This window comes from Anser cygnoides, chromosome 5, assembly GCF_040182565.1.
Source record: "Anser cygnoides isolate HZ-2024a breed goose chromosome 5, Taihu_goose_T2T_genome, whole genome shotgun sequence".
Lineage (NCBI taxonomy): Eukaryota > Metazoa > Chordata > Aves > Anseriformes > Anatidae > Anser > Anser cygnoides.
The window spans coordinates 48,357,938-48,382,382 of record NC_089877.1 but is presented as its reverse complement, the minus strand read 5'-3'; the positions used below and the strand labels follow the sequence as shown (position 1 = coordinate 48,382,382).

The window sequence follows — 24,445 nt, the reverse complement described above, 5'->3', positions numbered from 1 at the left end:
CTTTAAGTGGTGCCCTGGCTCATTTCACCTTTCTGGGCATCAAGTGAGATGCTGGGATGGTAAATGTCCTTGACTTTACTTTTCTGTAGGAAAACGTGTGACTAACACCTGCAGAACACCTGGTGCTCTCAGGAGCTCACGAAGATATCTAGCAGATCTTTGGTCTCCAGGGCTGGCAAAACGCAGGTTGTCTTCATGTTCCCTTCTACTCTAACCCTTTTTGGGTTTGTAATGAAACAGAGCCCACTGAAGCACAGGATATTGTGCTTGTCTCAGCTTATCTCACTAGCAGCTCTGTCACTGCTTTCTTCCCACCATTCCTTATTTTAAGCCAATCGCTAATTTTATCACAGTGACCTTTCTGTACAAAAGAAAAACCTTTCAAAAATTGTCACTAATTATTCCATGACTCCATTCTTGAATATTCAAATGATAGGTTCTCACATATTCTGATAAGTTATTCATAATATGTCCCCTAGGAGAGAAGAATGAATCGCTGTTTAATCTACATGACTTGTTCAGAAATATGAAAGAAAATTGTATAATCTGTGGTTTATTTTTTTCCCTATAAAATACTGAAACATCTTGTATAAATTTCAAAAATAACAAAGGGAAGATTAGTCTAGTAGCTTAAAAAGTGTTGTAAGTCTGCACTGGAGAAGAAGCAAATGGTAATGACTGGATGAAATTTGTAACAGTCTTGTTACAGAGATACCCCGAGAAAATGTTGTTTTAAGACCTTTACCATAATAGTGAAGGTTTACAAATATATATATTTTGTGCCTCAAACAAGCCTATTTAGTTAGCTTGTGAAGTTAGGCACATCAAAAATAATCTTTTTCTGGAAAGAAATTTTTGCTTCTTTCCTTCTCGAAAATTTGTAGTAAACACTTTGACCTTAAATGTTTTATTGTTTATATTTCTAATTCTGCAAACACTGCAATGGGATTTTGTGCACTGACTGAGAGGAAGTATAATTGCGATGTGGATTTTTGACATTGTTTCCTTTTCTCCATGTATTTAATCAGAAACAAAGAGGGTTCCTATTGGCACTGGCAAAATCATTTATATTTGAAAAGAAGGGAAAAAAAAATCTTTTCTGGAAAAGAAAAATTTTCCAGAAAAAAAAAATCTTTTCTGGAGGTGTTAACTCTCTTACTAGAATGCTTAAGCCAACTGCACCCTCAGCAGTGGAGAAGGTGTCTACACGAGGCAAAACCAGGCATCTATCGGCGTGAAGTGGCATATAGCTCCAAGAATGTTTTTTCCTCAATTTTCATAACTGTTCAGTTGGAAACTTTGCATCAGTGTTACTACACTCACTCTAACCCTTTCCTTCTCTTTGAAGATCATCTTGTCTCTTTTTTCTCTTCTCCTGAGTTTTGGAACAGGGAAAAGACTAAACGGTTCTCATTCAGAATCTCTTACAAACAAGCCTTTGGATAAAGTAAATGAGATTTTGTTCCCACCGCTTTGTTAAGATATGATGATGTCTAGCTGTGCCTATAAATGATAGCACAGATCAGTGAGATGAACATTTTCTGGATGCTCATCTAGAGCATCTTAGATGCTTTTCTGTACTACTCTTGCAGTATAGTTCTTACTGTCATGAGTCTAGGCTTTTGAGTTCTGTTGCATTGCTTGTTTGGATGTTCTGGAAACGAACGGCCATAATCAGTATTTTGAAAGCAGTTAGAAATGGGACAGAAGAGAATTCCTTTGCAAAAAGAATTCTGAGTATGACTAACATCACCCTGCACAGTGTTGGAGTTGGATGTTTCAATAGTGTCCATATTTAAATAAAATGTAAATAAAATATATTTGTCCTTAAGAATACCTACATACATACCTGCATAGATTCATATAAAAATTTCAAGACTTGGATAAACTCCAGCTGATGGATTATGTTTTGGGAACAATTTTTCTGGTGCTTTCAGAGAATCAGTAATTTTATCAGTCTAGAAAAGACACTTCAGCAAGAGCATAATACTTTATTTTATTCTTTGAAAATGCAAAATAATCAAAATACTAAATCAGATTTTAGAAAAGATTTTGGCAATCAGTATTAATAAAGAAAAGACCTCCAACTTTTTGTTGTTGTTGCTCAGAAGCATGCAGATTTTTAACCAGAGCTGTTTGGAATTCAGTTTGTTCAACAAAAAAAGTTGTGCTATAATAAAAGTTTTGTGGTTTTTTTTAAAGTAGAAAAAATACTGTTGCAACAACAAAAAAGATTTGACACCTTTTTACAAAAAGAACAAAAGAAAATTAAAACTTAGGGCTTTGCAATGGTGAATTTTACAAGATTCTTGCCAGCTTTCCAGTTGTCTGTCCTGGATCTTCTGTGCATTCTTCTCAGCTCATCTGAGCAAGAATGCTGCATCATCAAGGTTATTTATTTGGAGACCTTTGTTTTTAGATGAGAATGGGAAGTACAAATTATTTGAACTGTAGTTTACTAACCTTGTAAAATTATTTTGGTTTTAAGAATAAACTTCACAACAGAAATTGTGATATGTGTCTTTTCTTATGCCTGATGATAATGTGTTTTTCAGTGAATGACAAGTAGAGTCTGTTGATAATGGACTTACTAGCCTCTTTTGACAAGTTTTATGTTAGCTTCAACTCTTACTTCTTGCTAATCTAAAAACGTTTGGATGTGTCTGAGAATACAGAACAGTAATAAGAGAAACTGCATCTGGGAATAATCACTATTATTGTAATATTATTATACTATCCCATTGCCCGATCCACATTACAGACTCTCTTACTTTGAAGTTTTATGCCTGCACACTTTAAGGAATCTTGAAAAAGCTTTACATGATCTTGGTGCTGTGACAACAGGTATATGGAAGACCTAGTAATGATGCTTCATGAAGAGTAGTGGTTTGCTTTGTCTATGGGAAATAAGCCTGCCCAGATTTGATCTATGTAAACTGTTATGAGAAATGTTTTCTGCTTATAGCTCTTTCTGCTATGACAGTTGAGGCAGTATGACATAAATGTAGTTTCTCCTATTATTTTTTTCTGGAGAAATACGGGTAAGTGACAGCAAATAAGAGATTATCTACTACTATACATAAAATATCTCTAAACTTACGATGAAGATATTTTTCTCTTTTTACTCATAGAAACAATTTGACACTTGAAATTAACTCTTCATTAATAGATATCTGGGAGTGTTATTTTGCAGCAGTACTTTTTGTTCGTTTTTACTGGTGTCCTAGTTTTATGAAGCTCAGGAGTAGTCACGTGAGTATATTCTTGGATTTTCATCCAATATTGTTGCTAAGGAAACATCATCTTTAATACTGTATCCTTGTCTGCAGCTTGTCTGTATTAATCAATGCCTGCTAATGCTCAGAACAAAACAAGGGAAGATGGAAAAAATCTTGATTTGTTTTATAATAAAGTAGGGTTTTTGCAGACTATTCTCCTGCAGGATCCCTTGCCAGTACAAACCTCAGACAAATTGGAGGGTCACGTCTGTGTCTCTGGTGTCATCCCAAACACATACAATGGACAACTTTTATGTTTCTTCAAGAGGCTGGCATTAATAATTGACATCATTAATCTACCCTGGGTATTTTACAGTGTATGGGTCTGGTCAGAATGGTGGGGAATGCTTGGGTGCGGTTCTGAAAGGGAGGGAGAACCTTTTGTGACAGGACTGTAAGCGAGGAGCTTGAATGCACTGAGTTGAGAGACACATCCCTTTTCAGTACACTGTTAAAATTGCAATACGGTATTTCAGTCTGCTTGGAATATCTATCTGGAAAAAGGCATCTCAGTCAGCGATATCAGTGGATTTCTGTTCTCTGCAGATCTGGCTATTCGGTTTTGTTGCAGTAGTGACAGGCAGATTTTTGGATTTTCTACTTAACTTTTCCTAGAAGCATCAAATTTTATATCCAATTGCAAAATTATTTTTACTAAGCAGTTTGTTAGCCTAATTTCTGCTTTATTTTATAGTCATATATGCGTTTTTGGACATTTTCCTTCAGATTTGCCTCTTTGGAGACACTGTGTTAGAACTATCATCTGCTCTGGAAAAGTCCAGGTCAGAGAGGCCAGAGGTAAGCAGGAAGGCCTGAAAAACTTGTCTTATGAGGAATATCAGTTTCCTTTTTTGGACAGGCAGTGATATCTCATTCCTCAGGTTAGTCATCCCTCAACGAAGAGGAAAAAATATCAGGCACTATTTTCCAGCCTGTCTATGTAGGCTAGCTGCAAGCACAGTTTCCGCAGTCTAACCTGGAGAGGTCATCCCAGCTTTCACTATCAAGACAGTAAAAGGAACATGAGTTCTTTCTTTCTGGGTGCAGAGCTTCTCATTTGCACTAAGCATTCTCCTACCCCTACACAGGAGGGAGAAAAAAAATCACAAGAAAATCCTTGTGAGAGATCAGCGTACCTGAAGCCTGTGGAGCCTACACGAACAGCACTGGCTGCTGTCTTGAGAGCTGAGCCCCAATCATGGTTTTCTGCCTTTCTGCAGGGACTGACCATGGACAGTAAGCCACCACTCCAGCACTTGGAGCGTTGTAGTTGGACACCTCTGCAGAGCTGTCTGCGAGATCTCCTCTGGGAATATCCAGAGAGATCTTGTGCTTGTTTGTTTCTGTTAAATGCATCATGTACATGAGTGAAGTAGTCCCTGGATAGCAAATGTTTGTCCATGCTAGGCACCTATTCTAGTTAGATTTTTTTTTTTTCTTTCTGCATTAATAAGTTGCATGCAGTGCATTGCTCAGGGCTGCTTTAATAATGAAAATTTCTGAATGTGTGAATTGTAGCTGTGCTTTTACTTAGGAGGTTAGACCAAGGTACCATATATCTGGTATTTATTGTGATATCTGTAAGGATTGCTCAATCACTCATAGTCCAACAAAAGACCTGGTAAAGGATCTTCAGGTCTCTGAAAACTGGAGTCTAATCCTTCAGGTTTGGTCAGAGCTCAAAATTTCAGACCTGGAACTTGCCGTGTTGATGTAAAAGTAGTCAAGACTTGAATATTGAAGGAATAGCATCTTATCATTTGTAGTTCATAAGAAAGTCACATAAATAATTGTGGCAATTTTCTTTTTCTCAGTGTAGGTAATAGAAGTAGCAGTCCCTTGACTCATTCCCTCTTCAACCTGTCCTGAAAAGCTAGAGCTAAAAAAGTTGGAAGTAGTACTTTAACCAATCCTTCACTCCTTGGGTTGGAAGAAATCGAGAGGAAAGTTGCTTGCAGGTAACCCTCTCTTCAGCTGCTGCCCACACCTCTGCTGTTCAGTTTTCCTGAAATCCCTCCACAGTGGATTTTTTTCAGAAAAGCTTGCTGATTTAAAATAGTTATCACGTATTTATTTTCTTTCAGTGACCATCTAAAAAGGTGGTTAGCGATTTTACTGTGGAGACTGAATTTTACTGTAGAGACTGAAATGATAGATAAAAGGCAGTTAATTCTGTGGTATTATCTGTTGTGATTAAAAGACAGGCTTTGGATCTTAATTTCTTCTCTATGATCCCATATTTGAGCTTCTTTTAAGCCAGTATTTTATGCAGAATAGAGTCAAATTAGAATACAACAGGAAGAGACCTTCAAAGGTCATCTGGTCCAACGGCCTGACCACTCACTCCAGGGCTAACCAAAAGCTCAAGCACATTACTGAGAGCACTGTCCAAATGCCCCTTGAGCACTGACAGGCACGGGGCACCAACCACCTCTCTAGGAAGCCTGTCCCAGTCTCTGACCACCCTCATGGTCAAGGCATTTTCCCAAATGCCCAGTCTGACCCTCTCCTGGAGCAGCTCTGTGCCGTCAAGTCCTGCACCCAGATCATTGACAAAAACGTTGAACAGAGCTGGCCCTGAATCAAGCCTGGGGAACACCACGGATGCAACTTGTTGCACTTTTTGCTTCTGGTCAGGACATGGTACACCAATGTTGGGGTGCAGGCAGTGTTAATGCAGGGTGTGGTGTGGGGCCGTTTCTGCAAGTGTGTGCATGTCCAGAGCAATCCATGAGTGTTTTTCAAACATAAGGGCTATCAGAATTGCAGTCATGGAGTGGTGACCCTCATCTGATTGCCCCTACTTGTATTTCTGTGTTCCAGTGATTCACTTGCCTGAAGTTGCACCAACCGAAAGTAGCAGAGCTAAGTATGGGATTGAAAAGTCCTGACGTCATGTTTCATGAATCAGTCATAAGACTGCTGTATTTTTACTTTTTCCTCTTAGTTTGTCTCCAAGCACAAAAAAAAAAAAAGAAAAAGTCAGTCTTCTCAGTTCCTTTCCCTTCTTGAATTTCTTTATTGTCCATCTGGTCTTCTCTCTCCCTCTTCACAGTGTCTTTGTAAAAATTAGATCATTTCAAATGCAACATTTTCTCGCCCTCCACATGCTTTTCTTACTTCCCCATGCATACGCCATCTGCCTGTGTGCTCTGGGAGATGTGCAGGTGTTGGTCAGGATTAGGTGGCAGAACTGAAGTGAAATGTGATAAGTTTTGCTTGCCAGTTCCTTCATGCATTGCTTTTTAATTATGAGGTTGCTCTGTCAAATAAAGAAGGAAGCAGAGAACCAAAGAAATACCTGTGGAGTGGAGGAGAAGCAAAGTGGGGAAATATTGGTTGCTCGATCCTTGTACTGAGGATCTGTAATGCAGAATGGCGAGAAAGATAAATTCCCGAAGAAACTTTGCAAGGCCCACAGTCTTTTTTATCTTTTGTGGAAACGTTTGAAGATTAAATGGTTCCTCTCTTAGCATTTTGCTTGTGAAATTTGGCAACTATCTGAAATGCTATATGATAAGAGAAAAAATACAAGGGATAGAACATGGTGCAGCATGGCCTCATGAAATATGAAACAGCTTCTAACACAATTGTCTCTTTCTCTTTTTACATGTAAGAAATATATACATCTTCAGAGTTCGATCCTCTGGTCATTTCCTGATAAAACTTATCTTTATCCTGGATTATTCCTTTATCTTTATATATATTTCTAAAATATATATATAGAGAGAGAAGGGAGGAGAGAGAGAGAGAGATAGAGAGAGAGACTCCCCTTGTCTCAACCCTTTGAACTTCATTCATCAAAATCAAATTTCAGGTGTAAGATCTTATCACTGCAAAGTGCTCAACCTTTCTCCTTCCCAAGTAATGTTGAGAAGATAAATACGTTAAGTATATGTTGGCGGTGGTTCTGCCCACCACTCTCCAAAGATCGTTCCTCTGATTAGTAGGGGGAGGAAAAATTTTAGCCAAATTAAGTAGCTGGCTTTTGAAAGTTTATCTCCCTGACTCATGATATTTTTCAGATCACTTTGGCCTGCTCTATCTAGTCTGTGTAGAATCTCATCAAGTAACATAGTTGGTTTTCTATTGCAGTGTGCTCTTACTTTTTTATTTTATGAAATATAAATCAACAGATGTCACGTCTTCCCTTGCAACTTGCTGCCATAAACGAAACAAAACCCATACTTTGCTGACTATCATGCTTTCTAGCATAATCCTTAATTTGACAACACAGTTATGAAGATGCTCTGTAGACTTCGGAAGACTCTGAAACATGAACTTTAAGAAAATTCTCTGCAATGTTAGCAATGTGAAAAGTTAACAGTTATTCAAAATGAACTCGTTGCATCTGTTCTAATGCAAACATAATCAAGTCAGTTCAGTCATTTGAAGTCTAGTATGGTCATAGCATCTAGTTTAAGCTTTGGCTTGGTGTACAATCGGTTGAGAGATATCTTAAGAAGATACCTCATCCTTTCATGTAAAGGACATCAAAGAGTACGCAGGATGAAATACTTCTGGATATGCATATGTGTCTCCGTTGATTATAGACGTGTTGATAGATAAACACCTGACTTTTTTCTTGGTCCTTTGTATATTTTAATTTCAAGAAAGAGAAAGGAAAAATAAGTATTTTTAGTGTATGGAAATCTGACTTAATTTGGTAAACCGAGTGTTTTAGAACAGCAGATTAATAACTTCTGCAATCAGTTTAATTGGAGAAATGCTTGAAGGTTCAAATTGAAGAAAGTTGGGGGCATTAACTGTATTCAAGGAAACATTACAGCAATTATGGAATCTGATTCAAAATGATATAAAATCTACTATAAATTGTAAAATACTATAAAATCACTTCTATCGAAAAACACTAATGCAAACAACTTAGGCAAATGTAGAAGTTTTATGCAAAAATATTTTGTATCTTTTTTTTCTTTGGCAGCCTTGCTTTGCATCCTGAACGTGTGCTGGTGGCAACAGGTCAAGTCGGAAAAGAACCGTATATCTGTGTGTGGGACTCGTACACTGTGCAAACTGTATCCGTTCTGAAAGACGTTCATACACATGGTATAGCTTGCTTGGCTTTTGATTTAGATGGTCAGGTATGTAATTCATTATTTTTTTTTTCAAACACGTAAAGAAACTCTGCATCTGTGAGAGCTCTTGTATTGTTGCAGAGATCGGAGGCTGTCCTTATTAAGATGATTGATACCAGATGGGGCTCTACTGAACACGAATGGAGGAAAGCCTAGTTGTAACTTGTTTCTGTTAAAACATACTGAAATTATTGTAGGGAGGCTTTGAGTTTGTCAGATTGATCTACAGATTTTATCATTTTCATTTCTCACTGTTTGCAGCTTTCTAGAGTCAGCTGCTTTCTACAACATCATTTCTAGTTGACAGTGATGTCTTTTCTCTGTGTTGTTCTTGTCAGTGTAAACTTGTGTGTCAGTTCCTCACTTGGGCAGCATTAATAATTTAAGGTCAGAATTTACCAGACTGTTTTGTTGGAGTACTCTAACTTTTTTTTTTTTTGTATGCAGTTATGCATTCCCTGTGTGTATTTGAGAGATTTGAATGTATATCTGTGATTTGTTCTAGGAACGTTCAGAAGTGATTTTTATGGTAGAAGCCATAAATGGTCGGAATTTAGACTCTGATTTTCTTAGCGTTTGCGTATGATCACCTTTTTCTTGGCACTTCTTTAAATTTTATGGTCTGAAAGGGAAGCTGGATGCAGGTTTTTTTGAGATCTGGATCTCCAGAATTGTCTCCCTCTGGAAATGTCTCCATATGCAAAATATGTTTGTTTGCATCTTCCCTCTCCTTTTACATCCAGACTTGTCAGACTGCAGTACTCTCTGATGAGGTTCTTCTAGATACTCCCCACGAGGAGAGTTTAATGTTTGATAGTGGTTTTAATTATTTGAAATATTTGACATTAAATGGGATTTTGATTTATTGGAGTGGTACAGCAATGTACTGAAATCACGAAATAATCATTAAGTAGCAATTGCAGCGTACAGATGAATTGCATTGAAAACATGACTCCACTCCTATTACCAGTCTTAAATGCTCACCATTGCATTTCTGGGCATCCCCAGATCCCAGGAAGGAATACATGGATTGAAGCCAGCTCAAGCCTGTTGCTTCTTCAAAGTTTATTAGTGGTCCAGTTTTTATACTTTTGTTGGGCAATGTACATTCTCCACCCCTGCTTGTCTGGTTAGCTCAGGAAGACATTATTCTTTGTTATTTGTCTCAGACAATCTAGTGATATGCTGGTGCAGCTGTTTCATCTAACGCCAAGGTTATTCTTCAGTTTCCCTAGTGTTGAGATAAGTTCAGCTTCCTTTACAATACATTCTTCCATGAGATCATTAGTTGGTGGGGGTTTTTTGACCTTCTCCTTTGAGCTCTCCTTCACCGTGGAGATATGCTGATTGGTAACAAGATTTTCAGGTTCTTAAGAGAACTGAAAGCATCATTTAATAAATCTTTCAAATGCCTTTGAAAGATAAATATATCAGTTCATATCTGGTAAGGCATTAGCCATTTTTTTGTTGTTTGTGTGTGAGCTGGCTATTTATCATTTGTAAAGCCAGTCTACTTTTACACTTCTCTTTGTGCAGTAGGTCTGGAATTGACATTGTTAGAAGTGTAGCTGGAACTGAAAGTGATGTTCCTTCCAAGAATGTATTTTGGAGTATCTGAAAAATTGAAGTTGGCATTAATAATTAAGGAGCATGAAGATCACTTATATTTAACTTTCTTTTTTTTCCTTCCCATAATTTTGGAACTTTAGAGACAGAAAAGAAATGACGTTATTGGAAATAAGTTTCTGTATTTGGGGGAAAAAAAGTTTACATTTGTGGTTTGCTTTTGCTTGTTACAAAATCACTTTGACAATCTACATAAAAATTGAAACTAAATTTGTCTTGAATGTGTATGTATTAGCTACCGAACACTGAGAAAAAACTTTGTCGAAAAGATTTGCAAAGCTTTCATCTGTAAAAATTATCACAATTTCTGCATAAACTGAACAAGAAGACTTCACTTCCTTTAAAAATAATAATAAAAATATAAAAATAAAACTTCATTTTTTCTGTTCTTTAATACTGTTAAAATATCTCTGCTGAGAATTTCTATAGTGAAAATAAAATTTTCACTGATTGTCAAGTATAGTAAGTGGGCTACTGGCTAAAAGGTCTGCGATGTTTGTCAAGAAATCCGCACAAAGCGTCTTCACAGTTGAAAACAAGTCAGGCTGCAGAGTACAGGAGGATCTTAAACTTTTAGTTTTCTATGCTTTCTTGGTACAATCTCTTGTCTTTTCTGGTTTTATAGTTTAACTCTCGTCAAACTCTTTCTGAATGTACTTAATGAATCCAGTGTGTCTGGGACCCTGTTGGATTCTGGTTTCGTAAAAGATTCCAAAAGGAATATTTACTCGTACTTGTTTTGAAGAATGAAGCAAAAAACTTTTGGCTTCTTCTAACTGTTCTAAATCTCTTGTTTCTGAGAAGTTTGAAGAAAATCTTTTTTTGTTTCTTTGTGTCTCTTGAACTTTTTAAATAAATAACTTGAATTCTGCAAGTTATATGAAATTCAAAGTAAATGCAAGTAATTTCGTTAACTTTAGAGAGGTTATCTGTTTTTGCAAATGTCTCCTGTTTATTGCTTGCCATGTATATTATATACGATGATGTATTACGAATCAGAAAATATGTTGTTATCTGAGAAAACCTTACTTTATGATCATGTCATGATTGAAGAGAGAAAGCTCTCGTCATTTGGAATAAGATGGTACATTTTTTGTTTTCTTCTACATCAAAGTGTAGATATTGTTTCTTACTCAACTTTGTTGTGAATTTCTTCTTGCAAGTTGTTCTTTCTCTAGCCTTCACTAATATATTGAGTTATTTTTATTTATTTATTTATTTTGGCTATTTTTAGCGGTTGGTCTCAGTTGGTTTGGATTCAAAAAACACAGTTTGTGTATGGGACTGGAGAAAAGGAAAATTGTTATCAATGGCTCCTGGTCATACAGACAGAGTAAGTATTACTACGAATTTGAGTGTCAATGTAGTTTTAATTTGTTAAACCATGTCTGTGTGTACGTACTAGAGCTTTGTCTAAACAAAAAATATTTTACATTATAGAAACTGAATTTGCATAAAGCCTGGATTTGTATTAAGATATATAAAGATATGAAAGATACATAAATTTATTTCTGAAATAAAATGTGTAGCTCATATATTTGTGTATGCTTTGTTGAGACTGTGAGCATGTAGAAGAATTGCAAAATTAAGGCACTTCTTAGACCTTTCCCAGTATGGAAAATCAAAATGCAAGTTATCTCTTAGATTTCTCTAGTCTCTTAGATTTTCATAAATGAACCTTTTTGTTGTTATTTTCATGTGTTGTAATTACTGTAGGAGAAAAAAAAACCACCAACAAACAATATGAATTACATTTTTTCAACTTCACTGTTGAATGAAGGGATAAAGAAGTCATTCTGGTAGTTCTATTTAAAGCATTTTAGATGGTCTGTTAATTTGGTACAAGTTTTTACTGTTTTCACTGTCCCTTGGGAAGACCATCTCTGCTAATATTGGCGTGGTTTTTCTTTTTGTTTTGTTTTTGTTTTGTTTTCATGCAGATATTTGATATTTCTTGGGACTTGTACCAGCCAAACAAGCTTGTCAGCTGTGGTGTCAAACACATCAAGGTAATGTAAGAAATGATACAAAATACGAATAATTATTTCATGGATTAAAATGGAATCTAAAAGGAGTATGTATCTGAAAGGAATATAATATGACAGGTCCTTCATAGGATTACTACTACTATTTAAGGACTGCAGGCATGGATCACAGATGACTGCACTAGGCATGTTACGATATATACAGTGGAAAAGCAGACAATCTCTGCTCAAAAGAGTTTGTGGTCTGGCAGACAAAAATGCAGAAAGAATAAAAGAATTGTCAATAGTATCATATGGGATGATGGTGTCATAAAAATATGCTCCTAACTGAGGTGAAATGAGTTGAGAATGCATTTCTTACAGTTTGCGAGAATACAGAAATACAATGGAAAGAGAAAGGAAAAACTTTTTGTTTAATTCCTTTTTCTCTGCATGCTATTCCTGCTTTTGTAATGGGCAAGGATTGTTCAAAACAACAGGATTCATGACTTAGCAGGCCACGTCTTCTTCAAATAGAGTATTCTGTAAAAACACTCTGCTTCGTTTGATGCGTGTGCCAACTGACATGCAGAAACAGCTGCTTTTTCAGGTTTAATTGTGTCAGCAGGATTATCAATGCTTGGCTGCCATTAGATGTGTTTCTTAAAGGATGTCACTCCCTTATCCCATGCACTGCCTTCTGTGTTACCACATAACAGCAGTAGATGGCAGCTTGAAAGTTCTGTATTGCTCTTATGTGTAGGGTCCTATGGTGGGGAAAAAAATATTGCTTTTTTCTTAAAAGGAACTTTTAGATTAAGATATATTGATGGTTTATTGGAAAAAGTCTTTAGTATCTTGGCTAGATTGCATAGCTCTTTGAGCATAGTGTTTATTGCGTCATTTACAGATTTCCAAGAGCTTGATTGATATATTTTTTTCTGATTCAAGATCTAAAAGGACTGTGCCAATAATATGCTAACATTTGCCAGCTGCAATTTAATATATTTACAGTGGCTTTATCATGTCAAAACCTATCCATCTATATAAGAAAAGCTTATCTGAGCAACTTCTAAGCTTTTTTAAAACATCTACAAAGCCTTTTTTTTTTAATCAAAAAAGGCATTTTAAAAATAATTGATGTTTCCTTAGAGAAAACTTTTAAATAAAGATCTGAATCCTAATGGTGTAGAGATACAGCTTGTTGGCTTTACAGTGCACACTTATGTGTTTGAACATCAGGGTTTGATGGGAATATGAAAGACGGCTACTTTGTATGACCCTAAGTGGTTAAGCCTGTAATAAGACCGGCCACTTGTAAACAGAGCAAGTCACAACTTTATCAGAAATTTCTGAGATCAGATTGTGTCTTTAAATGTGTAAAGTATAAATGCAGCATTTACAAAGTGAAAATGCATCACTTGTGTCTTGCATCAGAGAAAAATCAGATAATTCTATTATGAAACCCTTTTCCAAAATAACTGAAAATACAGCTGATTTACAAATTATAATTTGGTCAAAGAATTACAATTTGATTTTTAATACTGATACGCGGAAATTCCTTCCTCCCTACGTAGTCCACAGTGCAGATTTTGTGGAAAGGTAAACTCGGTTAACTAAACAAAAGGTTGTTAACCAAGTGGAGAACTAAAGCTGGGAGAAGGAGATGGAAGATGTACTTTGGAAGTGAAGTATTTCTCTCTCAGAAGAACATGTTAAATTATAGAAGATTAGCAAAATATCCATCTCTCTAAATCACTTTATCTTGCAGTTCTGGAGCTTGTGTGGCAATTCGTTGACACCAAAACGTGGTGTTTTTGGCAAAACTGGTGATCTCCAAACTATATTGTGCCTAGCTTGTGCAAGAGATGAGGTGACGTATTCTGGTGCACTGAATGGTGATATTTATGTGTGGAAAGGAATAAACCTTGTACGGACAATACAGGGAGCACATGCTGTAAGTATATCTCTTTAAATTAATATAAAATGCTAAACAGATTTCTTGAGAGCCAGAAGGGATGGTGCAAGATCACCTGGTCTATGCTCCTAAGCAATTCCCATGGTAGAGACTAATGATGTCTAATCTTTCTTTTTTGCTTTTTCTTTCCCTTGCTTAAGATTTCTGTTATAGTAGAAAGGGAGTGTTAGACTGAGAAATGCATTTAGATGTCCATTTGTGTATTTTTCCCATTGTAGTCAATGGGGATTTAGTCTGTAAACAATGCATTTATATTTTCCCTTAAATAGACACCTACTGCTCTGTTCATATGCCCATGTGTCTAGTGACATTTTTAGATACCAGAGTTGAATATGGGTCTACTTCATCTAACTGTATTTTGTGGATATCTAATTTATCCAGAAGCATATCAGGTGGCTTGGACTCCTATGTTTAGTCAGTGGGTGATGAAACAAAGAAATAGGTACCCAGAGAGCCTGTGGAGTGTCTATCCATGTATCTTCATTGGCAATAATCCAAATACAACTGGATGCAGCCCTGGGCAATCTGCTATTAGCTGACCCTGCTTTGAGCAGAGTTTGGACTGGATGCCCTCCAGAGTTTCTGGCCAACTTCAGCTATTCTGTGATCTTGTGAATTGAGTCCTACTGGCTAATCAAGTGATAGCTCTCTAAAGTCCATTGATTCTACAGACTACCTAAGCCCAAACACGTACCTTGTTTGTCGAGACATGTGCTTAGTCATTTTAGCTTGAGTCAATCATTCTTACTTGTCCTATGTTGCTCTCTTTTACCGTATTACTTCAGCTTTTTAGAACAGTATACAGCTTTTAAAAGTAAAGACATCTCACAAAGTTTAATTTATTTTTTCAGAAGTGCATGGTAAGATTTTCTCTTAATCCAAAAGTTTAATGCAGCTATGAGCTGATTGTATTTTTGTTGCATAAGTATTCATTCGTATATTTTCAGTATTCTTTCAAAGTATATGGTTTTGTAATAAAGGCATGCAGCAAAAAAAAAAAATCAGGATTTTGTGGTTTCATTTGTGTGTGTCAAACTATGAGAGTCCTCATTTTCTCTCATGTTGGTAAGTCAAATACAGTAATATTTAATGCAAGATTCAACTTCTAACGTGTCAAAGTATCATGAAAAAGAAAGGTAATCAATTTCTGTTTGTTTTAAACCTATGAGATGTGAAACTGCTAAAGTAGCTTTGTGAAGCTATATTATTTGCTAGTTGGAGGTAGATTTTAGTTTTGGAAAGTATTGTACTTTCTAGATAATATTTGAAGTAGTTCACTTATTAACAATTTAAAATAATGTGAAAATACAAACATATAATTTCCTATATTTCTGCTTTGAAATTCTGGATAAAAATGGATAATAGGTAATTGTTCTTTCCCATGAGAAAGTGTTTTGGACTCGATGGGATGATGCATGTGACTGAAGTTGCAACCACTCCATAACTTGATTAGGTGGAACGGAGTGGACAAAAGGTGATGAATGATACATATGTGGGAAAGGTTGCAATGAGTCAGTCAGTAGTAAGGAGACTTAATTTACTGATGATTGAGAAATGTATGTTTAGGAATGGTTGCAGCTTGTTGAATATACTTAAAATTTGAAAGGGTTTGGACTACTTTTTTTTTCAGACAGCTGTATAATATAGTGTATCTGATTATGAATAAAAATCTAGTTATGAAGAATATAAATGTGGGATCACATTTGAAATGACCCAACCGATAAACACAAGATGATGAGAGCTTGTTGCTCCATTACCATATGTGCTGCATCAGTTCTTTCTTGAACGCAAGATCAAATTTGAAGTGCTGTGCTCCTTATCTTCAGTAGAGTCAGCGGACAGAGCTCAGGTGACCTTGGAGTAAGTCTTATCTAACCTTCTATTTTTGGCTGTGTTGTTTCGCTCAATGGAATTGTAGTTTGCAGTGCTGAAAATTAAGTAGGTTCACTAGGCCGTGGCTTTGGAATTCATTTTCACCAGAGATTAGAGTCACTACAAATCTCACCAATTTCAGGAAAAAAAAAAAAAAACAGTAAAATCTTTTCTGGAAGCTTACTTTCCAACAAAATGAAACCTTGTTTCTTAATAAAATATTAGTTAAAGGGATAATTGTCAGATTATTGTAAGCACAAAGTATAACAGCTTGGAATAAGAGTGCCTTTTCAGACATACCAAACTATAACCATCATATTTTACAGTTAAAGTCACGTCTAACTTGTCCATTCTCTTAAAAAGAAAATGCAGGTGTAAATGATAACATTTGTGATGGGCATATGCTGTTAAAAGCACAGAGTGTACATAGTAGGGAATCTATAAAAGTTTACATTTAGTGTGCTATTATTGGAATTGTTATCCCTGTGTGCTTGTTTATCATGCCTCATCATTGCTCCTCAACAGGCTTGAATTAGACTGAAAATGTATTCAAGGAAAATATGTCTCATTATTTGCATAAAGTACTGTGTATTCCTGTCTTGCAACATAAATGGTAGGTATCTTGGATACAGGAAAATACTTTCTAAAGAATATTACTGATGTGGGGACACAATCCATCCAGCTGGCAGTGGTCTGCATTAATATAGCAAACGGGTACTATTCAGTTTGACTGCCACTGTTATAGTTACCCTAGCTGAACAGACATCCTTAATTTTAAGAGTGGTTCAGTGTGTTCCAGTAAAAGCAACTGAGGAAATAGATAGCAACTTTAGCAGGCAAAGTAAGAACTCACAGCTAAGCCAGATTATCTGTCTTCTGTTACAGCAATACTAAGAACTGTAACATGCAAAGAACATGTTTGAATGACTGGATAATTAGTTGGAAAAGGACTGCAGAGTTCACTGAATGTAGAAGTAGGAGTGAAAGGTAGGAAAAGATAGAAATGAACAGGGATGAAGAGGCACAAAATGGATGTGTGGGGAGCACTGTATTGCAGTGGGAAATTGTGAAATCGTTGTTTTGCAGATCTCCCCTAAATAATAATAATAGTGAAAGTTTTAAAAGGGAGTGAAAAAACAAGGCAACATGAAAATATATGAAAATTCATAGGCACTGGTGTGCCGTTTGGGACTGCAGGAGGTTATTTGTAGACAGTGCATCTGATTCTGGAAAGTTAACAATATATACTCTGCCTCTAAAAAAAAAAAAATCTTTTATCAGATGTTATATTTTTTACCAGTGCAACCAACAGACTATAGAATCTGCTATTTTTAATTCATTTTAGAGGTTCTAAATTCAAGGTAGTCCATGATTATTAAGTACCTGAAACAGACTCAAGATGTTACTCAAGTATTAAGATATTATGCTTGTTTAAAAACACCACATGCTTTAAAGTTTCTTGTGTGCTATGCTTTTGCCTTGCATAGTAAATGTACATAAGATGCTTTCTCAGCAGCTGAATAATTTATTTTGAGATAGTGTTTCAGAGGTACACATTAAAGTTGTGTGGATTGATGTCAGAAACTGAGGTTAAATAACAGGCTTGAGGTTAAATAACAGGCACCCTGTTAGAACTATCGCACACCTATGTCAGCTGGCTGAACACTGATTAAATATAGATGGAAACAATATAATGAACTTAAATGAATGGTTTTAAGCTGGTATCATGTACCAACACATTAAGTCATGCAGTATTTTTCTCCTACTGCTTAGGCTGGTCATGAATTTGAAAGTAACTGTCCACTTATCATTTCAGCTAATGAAAGGCATATAGACAACTATTTATTTTTTCTTAGAGTAATATGCCCATTCTTCAACTGTTGTGTGGATAATTTGTTAGATACGAAGATTCAATTCCAGTAGTGGCTCTCCTTTGTAAATGTATAGATGCTAATTTTAAATATTTGCAATCCATCTGCTTGTTGTGCAGTATATAGTGGGTGAGGCTATGTCTTAGAATAAGTGCCCAATATATGTCTTGCTTTATATGTTAGCGTATGTGTCCTGAATTGTATTTAGGACTAAAAAGGAAGCGCTGAACAGGCAAAATGTTTGTTTTCCGTATTGCTCAGAAGCCAATTACTTTTTGAGCATGCTTGAAGGTTCCATGTGATCGCTTGTACTAATCACTTGTTTTCCATATGAATGCTTGGTCCTAATTACAGCTAACTGCAGTTACTTGTTTTTAGGAATTGCGTAGTTAGAACTAGTGTGGTGGATTTTATATAAATGACTGAGTTTAGATAAATTAACAATTGATTTTTGTCTCTTGGAGGCAAGACAGGTCCAGAAGCAGTAGGAAGCCTCAGGGCACCTCACTGTTGCAAATTTCTTGGATACAAGCAGTGGGAAAATATTCATGCAGTAGAGATCAAATTTTTGACAAGTTCTTGTTGTACTTCTCCGTCTTTCAATTATCATTTCTGGTCTATCTGGGGATTTATTTTTTTGTTTGCTCTCATTAATTTCTCTTTTCCAATTTGAGGGAACACAGATGTAATACCAGCAGGTTATGTTGGAACAGTTGGAAATATTTTGCATTCTGAGAAGACTGCTGATTAATTTATTTCCAGAAATTTCCCATTCTTTAGGAAGTGTAATGAAAAATCAGTAACAGAAGATGATGATCCGTATGGCAAATTTTGTAATTTTTTAAGATGGATGACTTTTATTTTGATTTGGAAGCACAAGCGATCCCATTTGCTCACATTATTTACTAAGATCAAACAAAGTCAGTGCAATTGTTTGCCTCATTACTGCTGGGAGACTAGTGGCCATCAAGACCCAAATTACGTTAATGACAATTACGGATTGAAAGATAAAGAGAAACTTGAAGACTCCAAAGTTGCTTTGCATTAATAATCCTGACAGTTCCTAAAAGGAAAGATATAGTGGAAGAATGATGACTGGCTGAGCTACCAGAATCTGTCTTTTCTCCCCTAAGTGTGGGCCTAACAATTAAATAGCTAAGTAGCTAAGCTTAGCTTCCTCCATTAGATATTTACAGTTCCCACAATAAGGGACCTTTTTTCTAGTTTCCATCAAATTCTACTATTCCAGTGGCACATACACTGAAATGAGGATGTCCTATTGCATTTCAAGAGATTGAGCAAGCACAACATCTGCCAAGTCTCCTTGGCAACCAGTATGTCCTTTTCAAGATAAGGATATTCTGTGAAATGGAAAACAGATTAATCCTGGATCCACTTGATCTTATCTTCAGAACATTTAGCCAGCTTCCCACATTGCCAAATGTCTGATTCTTTTTTTAATATGGACTAATTAAGCCATGGATTTTGGAAGGAGATAATTAGAAAAAAGAATAATTCTATTATCAAGATTGCATTCCAAATAGAGCTTTAAAAGATTTAAATATGCCAAAACGTGGGCAAAATTCATTATATGATACAAAATAAGCCCAAATTCCTCCAGCCTTATATTTGCTCAATGATGCTAAAAGGTTAATGCAGTAAAACACAGACAGAGACACAGAGAAACAAATAGAGTTTGGGTTGTATTTTGAAAAATCTTTAGGCTCCTAAAGAAAGAAAGAGGATTTACAGAACATTAGAGATATGGGAGTTAGCCTTCTAATCTGCTTATGACTTAAAAATTGCACTACATTTCTCTTTAGGCACATGCTACTTCTGAAAATACATCTTCTCTTACAAGTCAGTGTCTTGAGGATGGATGTTACATGTCAAAAAATTGAGTTCTGTCACTCTGGTCTTTCAGTCTTGATTGTCATTTAACATTAACAATAATATGCTTTCCTTGTGAAAACTGAGGAAGATTTATATTTTCAGTTTTTCTCAACTTCTGAAACAGTGATATGCTTGTTACCTAATGCTAGAGAAGCAAACAGTCCATATTTCACTATGGCGCATTCTGATATTTTGTTTAATTATAATTGGTGAAGAAAGCACAGCTTGGTAGGAGAGAATAGTTACAAGAACCTGGAAATTATCAGAAGCCACAACACTGGATTCTAATTAGTTTTGTAAGTGTTTCACTTTACTTGGCTTCAGAAGCATCTCTCCTTTGAAAATTGCTTTCACTTTTGAGGATGCTGTACTTCATTGCTGTAAAATGTAGACCCCAACCAAGGAAGCTATTGGAAGTTTGCTTTTATTCCTTTACAGAATTGAAAATTCAGAACTATATTATAGCGAATTTATGTCTATTATTAGTTGTTTTATCTTCTTTTGGGCAGTAGTTATGGAGACAGATTTTCCTTCCATAATTTTCAGTGCTTTCATATTTGCATTTGTCGTAGCTGAGTATTAAATACTTTTAATAAATGCAGAACTATTTTAAAATTTTTTATAGGTTTATTAGCCAAAGTTGTCCTAGCAGTAATCTTGCTTAATGCAATGCATTAAATACTTACAAAAACAAGTTAGACTGGTGGTGTATTGTGTATGTACATAAACAAAAACAATTTGTATTTGCTATTTGGATAATACATTGCAGTTACATTTGTTATTAGTGCATATATGGAATATGGTAACTTTATTTTAATAGTATGTAGAATACATGTTCCTGACTATTCAACATTCCTAATGTTGTTTCCTATTGGAGATTGGTGGAAATCCGACATTTGGGAGAGTTGGATCCTGCCTTAAGGAAAGAGGAATGAAACTAAACTTTCTAGAGATAAGAAGCAGCATCACTATGATCATCGCTGTCATCATTATCAGAATGAAAGCAGTATTGAAACAATTCTCTTAACTTACTGTTTGTTGCAAACCAAGAATTGTGTGGGTTTTGAGTAAGGTGGACAAAGAGTACTTGATCAGTTCAGTACTGTAGTCTGTATCTTCAGAAGTGAAACATTTGTGTGCATGATAAAATTGCACAGATTTACCATAAAAGGAATTAACTTGAAGTGGTAAATGGTTGTTGTAGGAGTTTGTAGTGGTGAATCATGATAATGTTTGAGAAGTCCAGTCTATGAAATTAGACTATCAATTTTTAAAGAAAAAAGATATGATCTTTAAACTATTAAAATTCTGTACAGACACCTAATTTTTCTTATTATTGCCTGTATTTAATTACCTAGCTTATGACAAAAAGAAATTAAGACAGATTTGCAAACTGTCAGACTTTTGAAGTGCTTTCCTTCAGTTTAATTCTGGCTGTACAGTTAAACTAGTGTATTTTTCTCTTGTGTTAGAGCTCTCATTTTGACAAGTAACTCAGTTTCTGACAGTACGTTAGCATCTGTTCAACCCTCAGCTGAATTAATGTAATCTGAGAATTGTTTTGTATAGGTTCCTTACTTATTGTCTTGAATAGAAATAGACAAAAATGGCTACTTAAGTTGCCACGAATCAGAACCTAAATTCCTTTGTGTCATTTTTAGCTCCTTCGCAGCTTTCATGAAAACCCATGCTATTAAAAATTCTTTTAAGGTTTGTGTTTCCAATTCTGGCTCTTTCATATTTAAAACTTGTATTAGTTGCATATTTTTATGCAATTTTCAATAGCATAACAGGTAGGAGGACAATAGGAGAAGAGTTCCACTTTCCATATTGGTCATTCTGATCTGTATATATTAGAAATAATTTTCTTCTCTCTTCAGGCAGGAATTTTCAGCATGAATGCATGTGAAGAGGGGTTTGCCACTGGTGGCAGGGATGGCTGTGTTCGCTTGTGGGATTTAAATTTTAAACCAATTACTGTGATTGATCTCAGGGAAACAGACCAGGGATATAAAGGTAAGAAGAATGTTGTCACTTTCAATGTTACATAGGCTGGAAATTTTCCAGTGTTTTGAACAAGAAAAGACTTTAAAAAAAAAAAAAGGGGGGGGGGGGGTGGGTCATAGATGTTGCTGTGTACTGTTTTCAAGATAAGAAATGCTTTGTTTTGATGTTGCCTGTTAATATGAAGATCACATAGCCCTTCAAAGTTACTCTACAGCATGCTGCATACTATGAAGTTGTAAATAAGCCAATAAAATGCGTATTGGTTCTATAGCACAGCAGTTTTAACAAGGAACAGTAATGAAGCGAGAAAATTTAGAAAAGATGCTGCAATGAAAAACAGCAGAATGTAGAAATTGCCTATTTATCCATATTTTCAGAAAAAAACTATTTGGAAGTAATCTACAGCTTTGTAGTACTTAGAACTCTGCTAACATATACCTGTAACTTCAATTTACAGTATGTCATGCTAAAATTTCATATCTAGCAGTCCAAAGTATGTTTTGTTAGTGGTGTTCTAGAATCAGTGCTTTAGTAAGAAGGAAAACAATATAATTAACTTTTAGCTTGGGAATTGCTTGCTCTGAAGCACTAGTGTCATGTATAATACTGCTTACATAGGCATTTGGTTTTCTTTTCCCCCAGTCACTTTGCTGTTTTCTAACATCTTGCTGAGTATTTGATGATGCAGTAGAATGTCTCATGACAATCAGATACATCATTGGCAATAAATAACTGATTACAAGCAGAGTTAAATGCTTGTATTCTGTAATTCATTTGACATTCCCACTGAGATTGTGAAATCTTCCAGCAAGATGAAGTACATTCCATTTTAAATGTCCTCGGGTACAGTGACTTTGTCATGACTGAGACAATTTAAGAGAAATAATCTCTTCAGTCTCAAATCAAGAGACAAATGTGTTCATTTATTCTTCTCTTACTTCATAGAAAGATAAATTTATTTTTTTTCTGTGCAGTATTTTTTTTTAATCAGTGCTTAACTGACAATTTTGGATAGTCATTTCAGTTTCTGTCTAGTCTGACAGACTTATTTCAAAGAAGTAAATCAGAATTTGTTGTTTCTATTGTATTCAGTTTCTATTAAAGTCTAATGTTTCACAGTAATGTGTTTATAAATTGGCTCACCCCTTTGAATTAGACAGGTTAATCTGGTTTATAATATATTTAGTACATTAATACATTTGTCAAAAGTAAAGGAAAAATATGTTTGCCTTCACCTGCATTTCTGTCTTTCAGTATTCTATCACCCAATTAATTTAACATTTTTAAAATCAACTTAGCAGATCTGGAGTATCTCTTAAGAGAATTTGTACATTATTCAATGCATTTTGACATGAAAGTTTTCTGCTTTTGTGTCTCATTCAAAGTGCTACTAATATAGATGCATCTCTCATTTCTGTTATTTTTAATTTATATTTTCCCTTCAAAACAATCTATTTGTAGATACTTTCTCTCTCTTTCTTACAGTGTTCTATTTAATTGTAACTCCTTTAGGTCTGTAACAAAAACAGGTATCTATTTGCTTTAACAACAGGAATGAATACCTAGTATAGCAGTGACTGCTATTAGGAAATCGTGAAACATCTGTTAAATTTTCAATTCTCTAAAAGTGTGTCTATCTTCAGTGATAAGTCTGGTGGTACACTTGTGAACCTTTGCGTGCATAAAATTTCCTGTAATTTGAGGAACCATAAAACATATCAGTAACTTGATATTTGCCAAGGAAATTATCCCAAGGCCAAAAATTGTTACTTGCTATTGTGCTAAAAAAAAAAAAAGTTCAGATTTGGGAAAATACTATTGGAGCAGGAGGAAGAGAGAGACCTGTTCAGATATGTCAGAAATTTTGGCTTTTAAACTTGCTCGGCTGCTGTTTCTCAAACCTATTGCATGTAGTTGAAAGTTACGTTTCATTTCATTCTTTCAAACTTGTTCTCCACTCCACATTTCTTCTGCTTTCCATGGAGCAGTCATTTGCTATGAACTCTCTTGATTCCTTTGATTCCTCAATTATGAGAACTCCACTTTCATTTTTCTTTACTTGTGAAATGCACATAGCACAGCTAATAACTTGTTCTAAAATCGTATCTTTCATAATTTCGATTTCCTTAATCTTTTCCTTTGGTCTTTTGCATATATGATTTTTCTTACTTATATCCTTTTGAGGACTGCCTTTATGATCTGTCATTCTACACATTTTCTTACTTGCATTTTCTGCTGCTCCTATACTCTTATCTGTTGGTAATTTCATCTGTGAATGCTACCTCAAGTTCCATATCTCTCTGAATGGCTCAGAGTAATTAATTGACTCTAGATATATCTCCAAATAGTCAAATTGTATTTCAAAATATCTCCTTCCACCAGAAAAGTTCCAGATTACTAAAACAGATCTCTTAATCATTCTTCATCAAAGATTCTGGTTTATTTCTTTCTTGTTTTTTTTTTTTTTTTTTTGAACACTGTAGGGCAATATAGAAATAAAATGTCAATATAAAATGTTTAGATCTTAAGGCTGAATGGTAGGGTGCTATATTCACCAGTGCAGCACAATATGAACAGGTTTGTAAACCAAAATAGTTGGTGCAGAGGGCTTGATTAGCATAATATATATTCATTTTGATGAGTGTTTGAAGGGCATTATCTCTAGTCTGATTCAGTGGACTAAATATTACATAGCAGTTGGAGTGCACTGAGGACACTCCTTGAACACCTTTCAGTTCTGTTTCATATGGAAGTACTCTTACTGTGCATTTGAGGGCTGTCCTGTGATGCAATGCATGGTAAGTAGGCATGATCAGGAGCCTTGCTTTGAAAGCTTACTTTGTCAGAATTAAAACACCGA

General features: G+C 35.4%; 1 protein-coding gene across 10 annotated transcripts in view; it reads left to right on the top strand.

The window, feature by feature from the left end:
• Positions 1–24,445, top strand: part of EML5 (EMAP like 5) — a 108,576-nt gene that overhangs the window by 13,649 nt on the left and 70,482 nt on the right. For 7 of the 10 annotated variants that reach the window (XR_010831946.1, XR_010831947.1, XM_066998224.1 and 4 more), the window contains exons 2-6: positions 8,221–8,380; positions 11,235–11,333; positions 11,941–12,009; positions 13,736–13,921; positions 21,459–21,594. Coding sequence is in view for 8 of the 10 variants with exons in the window: in XM_066998224.1 (XP_066854325.1) it covers positions 8,221–8,380; positions 11,235–11,333; positions 11,941–12,009; positions 13,736–13,921; positions 21,459–21,594 (650 nt within the window). In the remaining 2 variants the exon portion in view is untranslated. Of the gene's footprint in view, positions 1–8,220; positions 8,381–11,234; positions 11,334–11,940; positions 12,010–13,735; positions 13,922–15,638; positions 16,428–16,490; positions 16,802–21,458; positions 21,595–24,445 lie in introns of those variants that run through there. The other 3 variants (XM_066998226.1, XM_066998227.1, XM_066998228.1) reach the window with 3 other exon arrangements.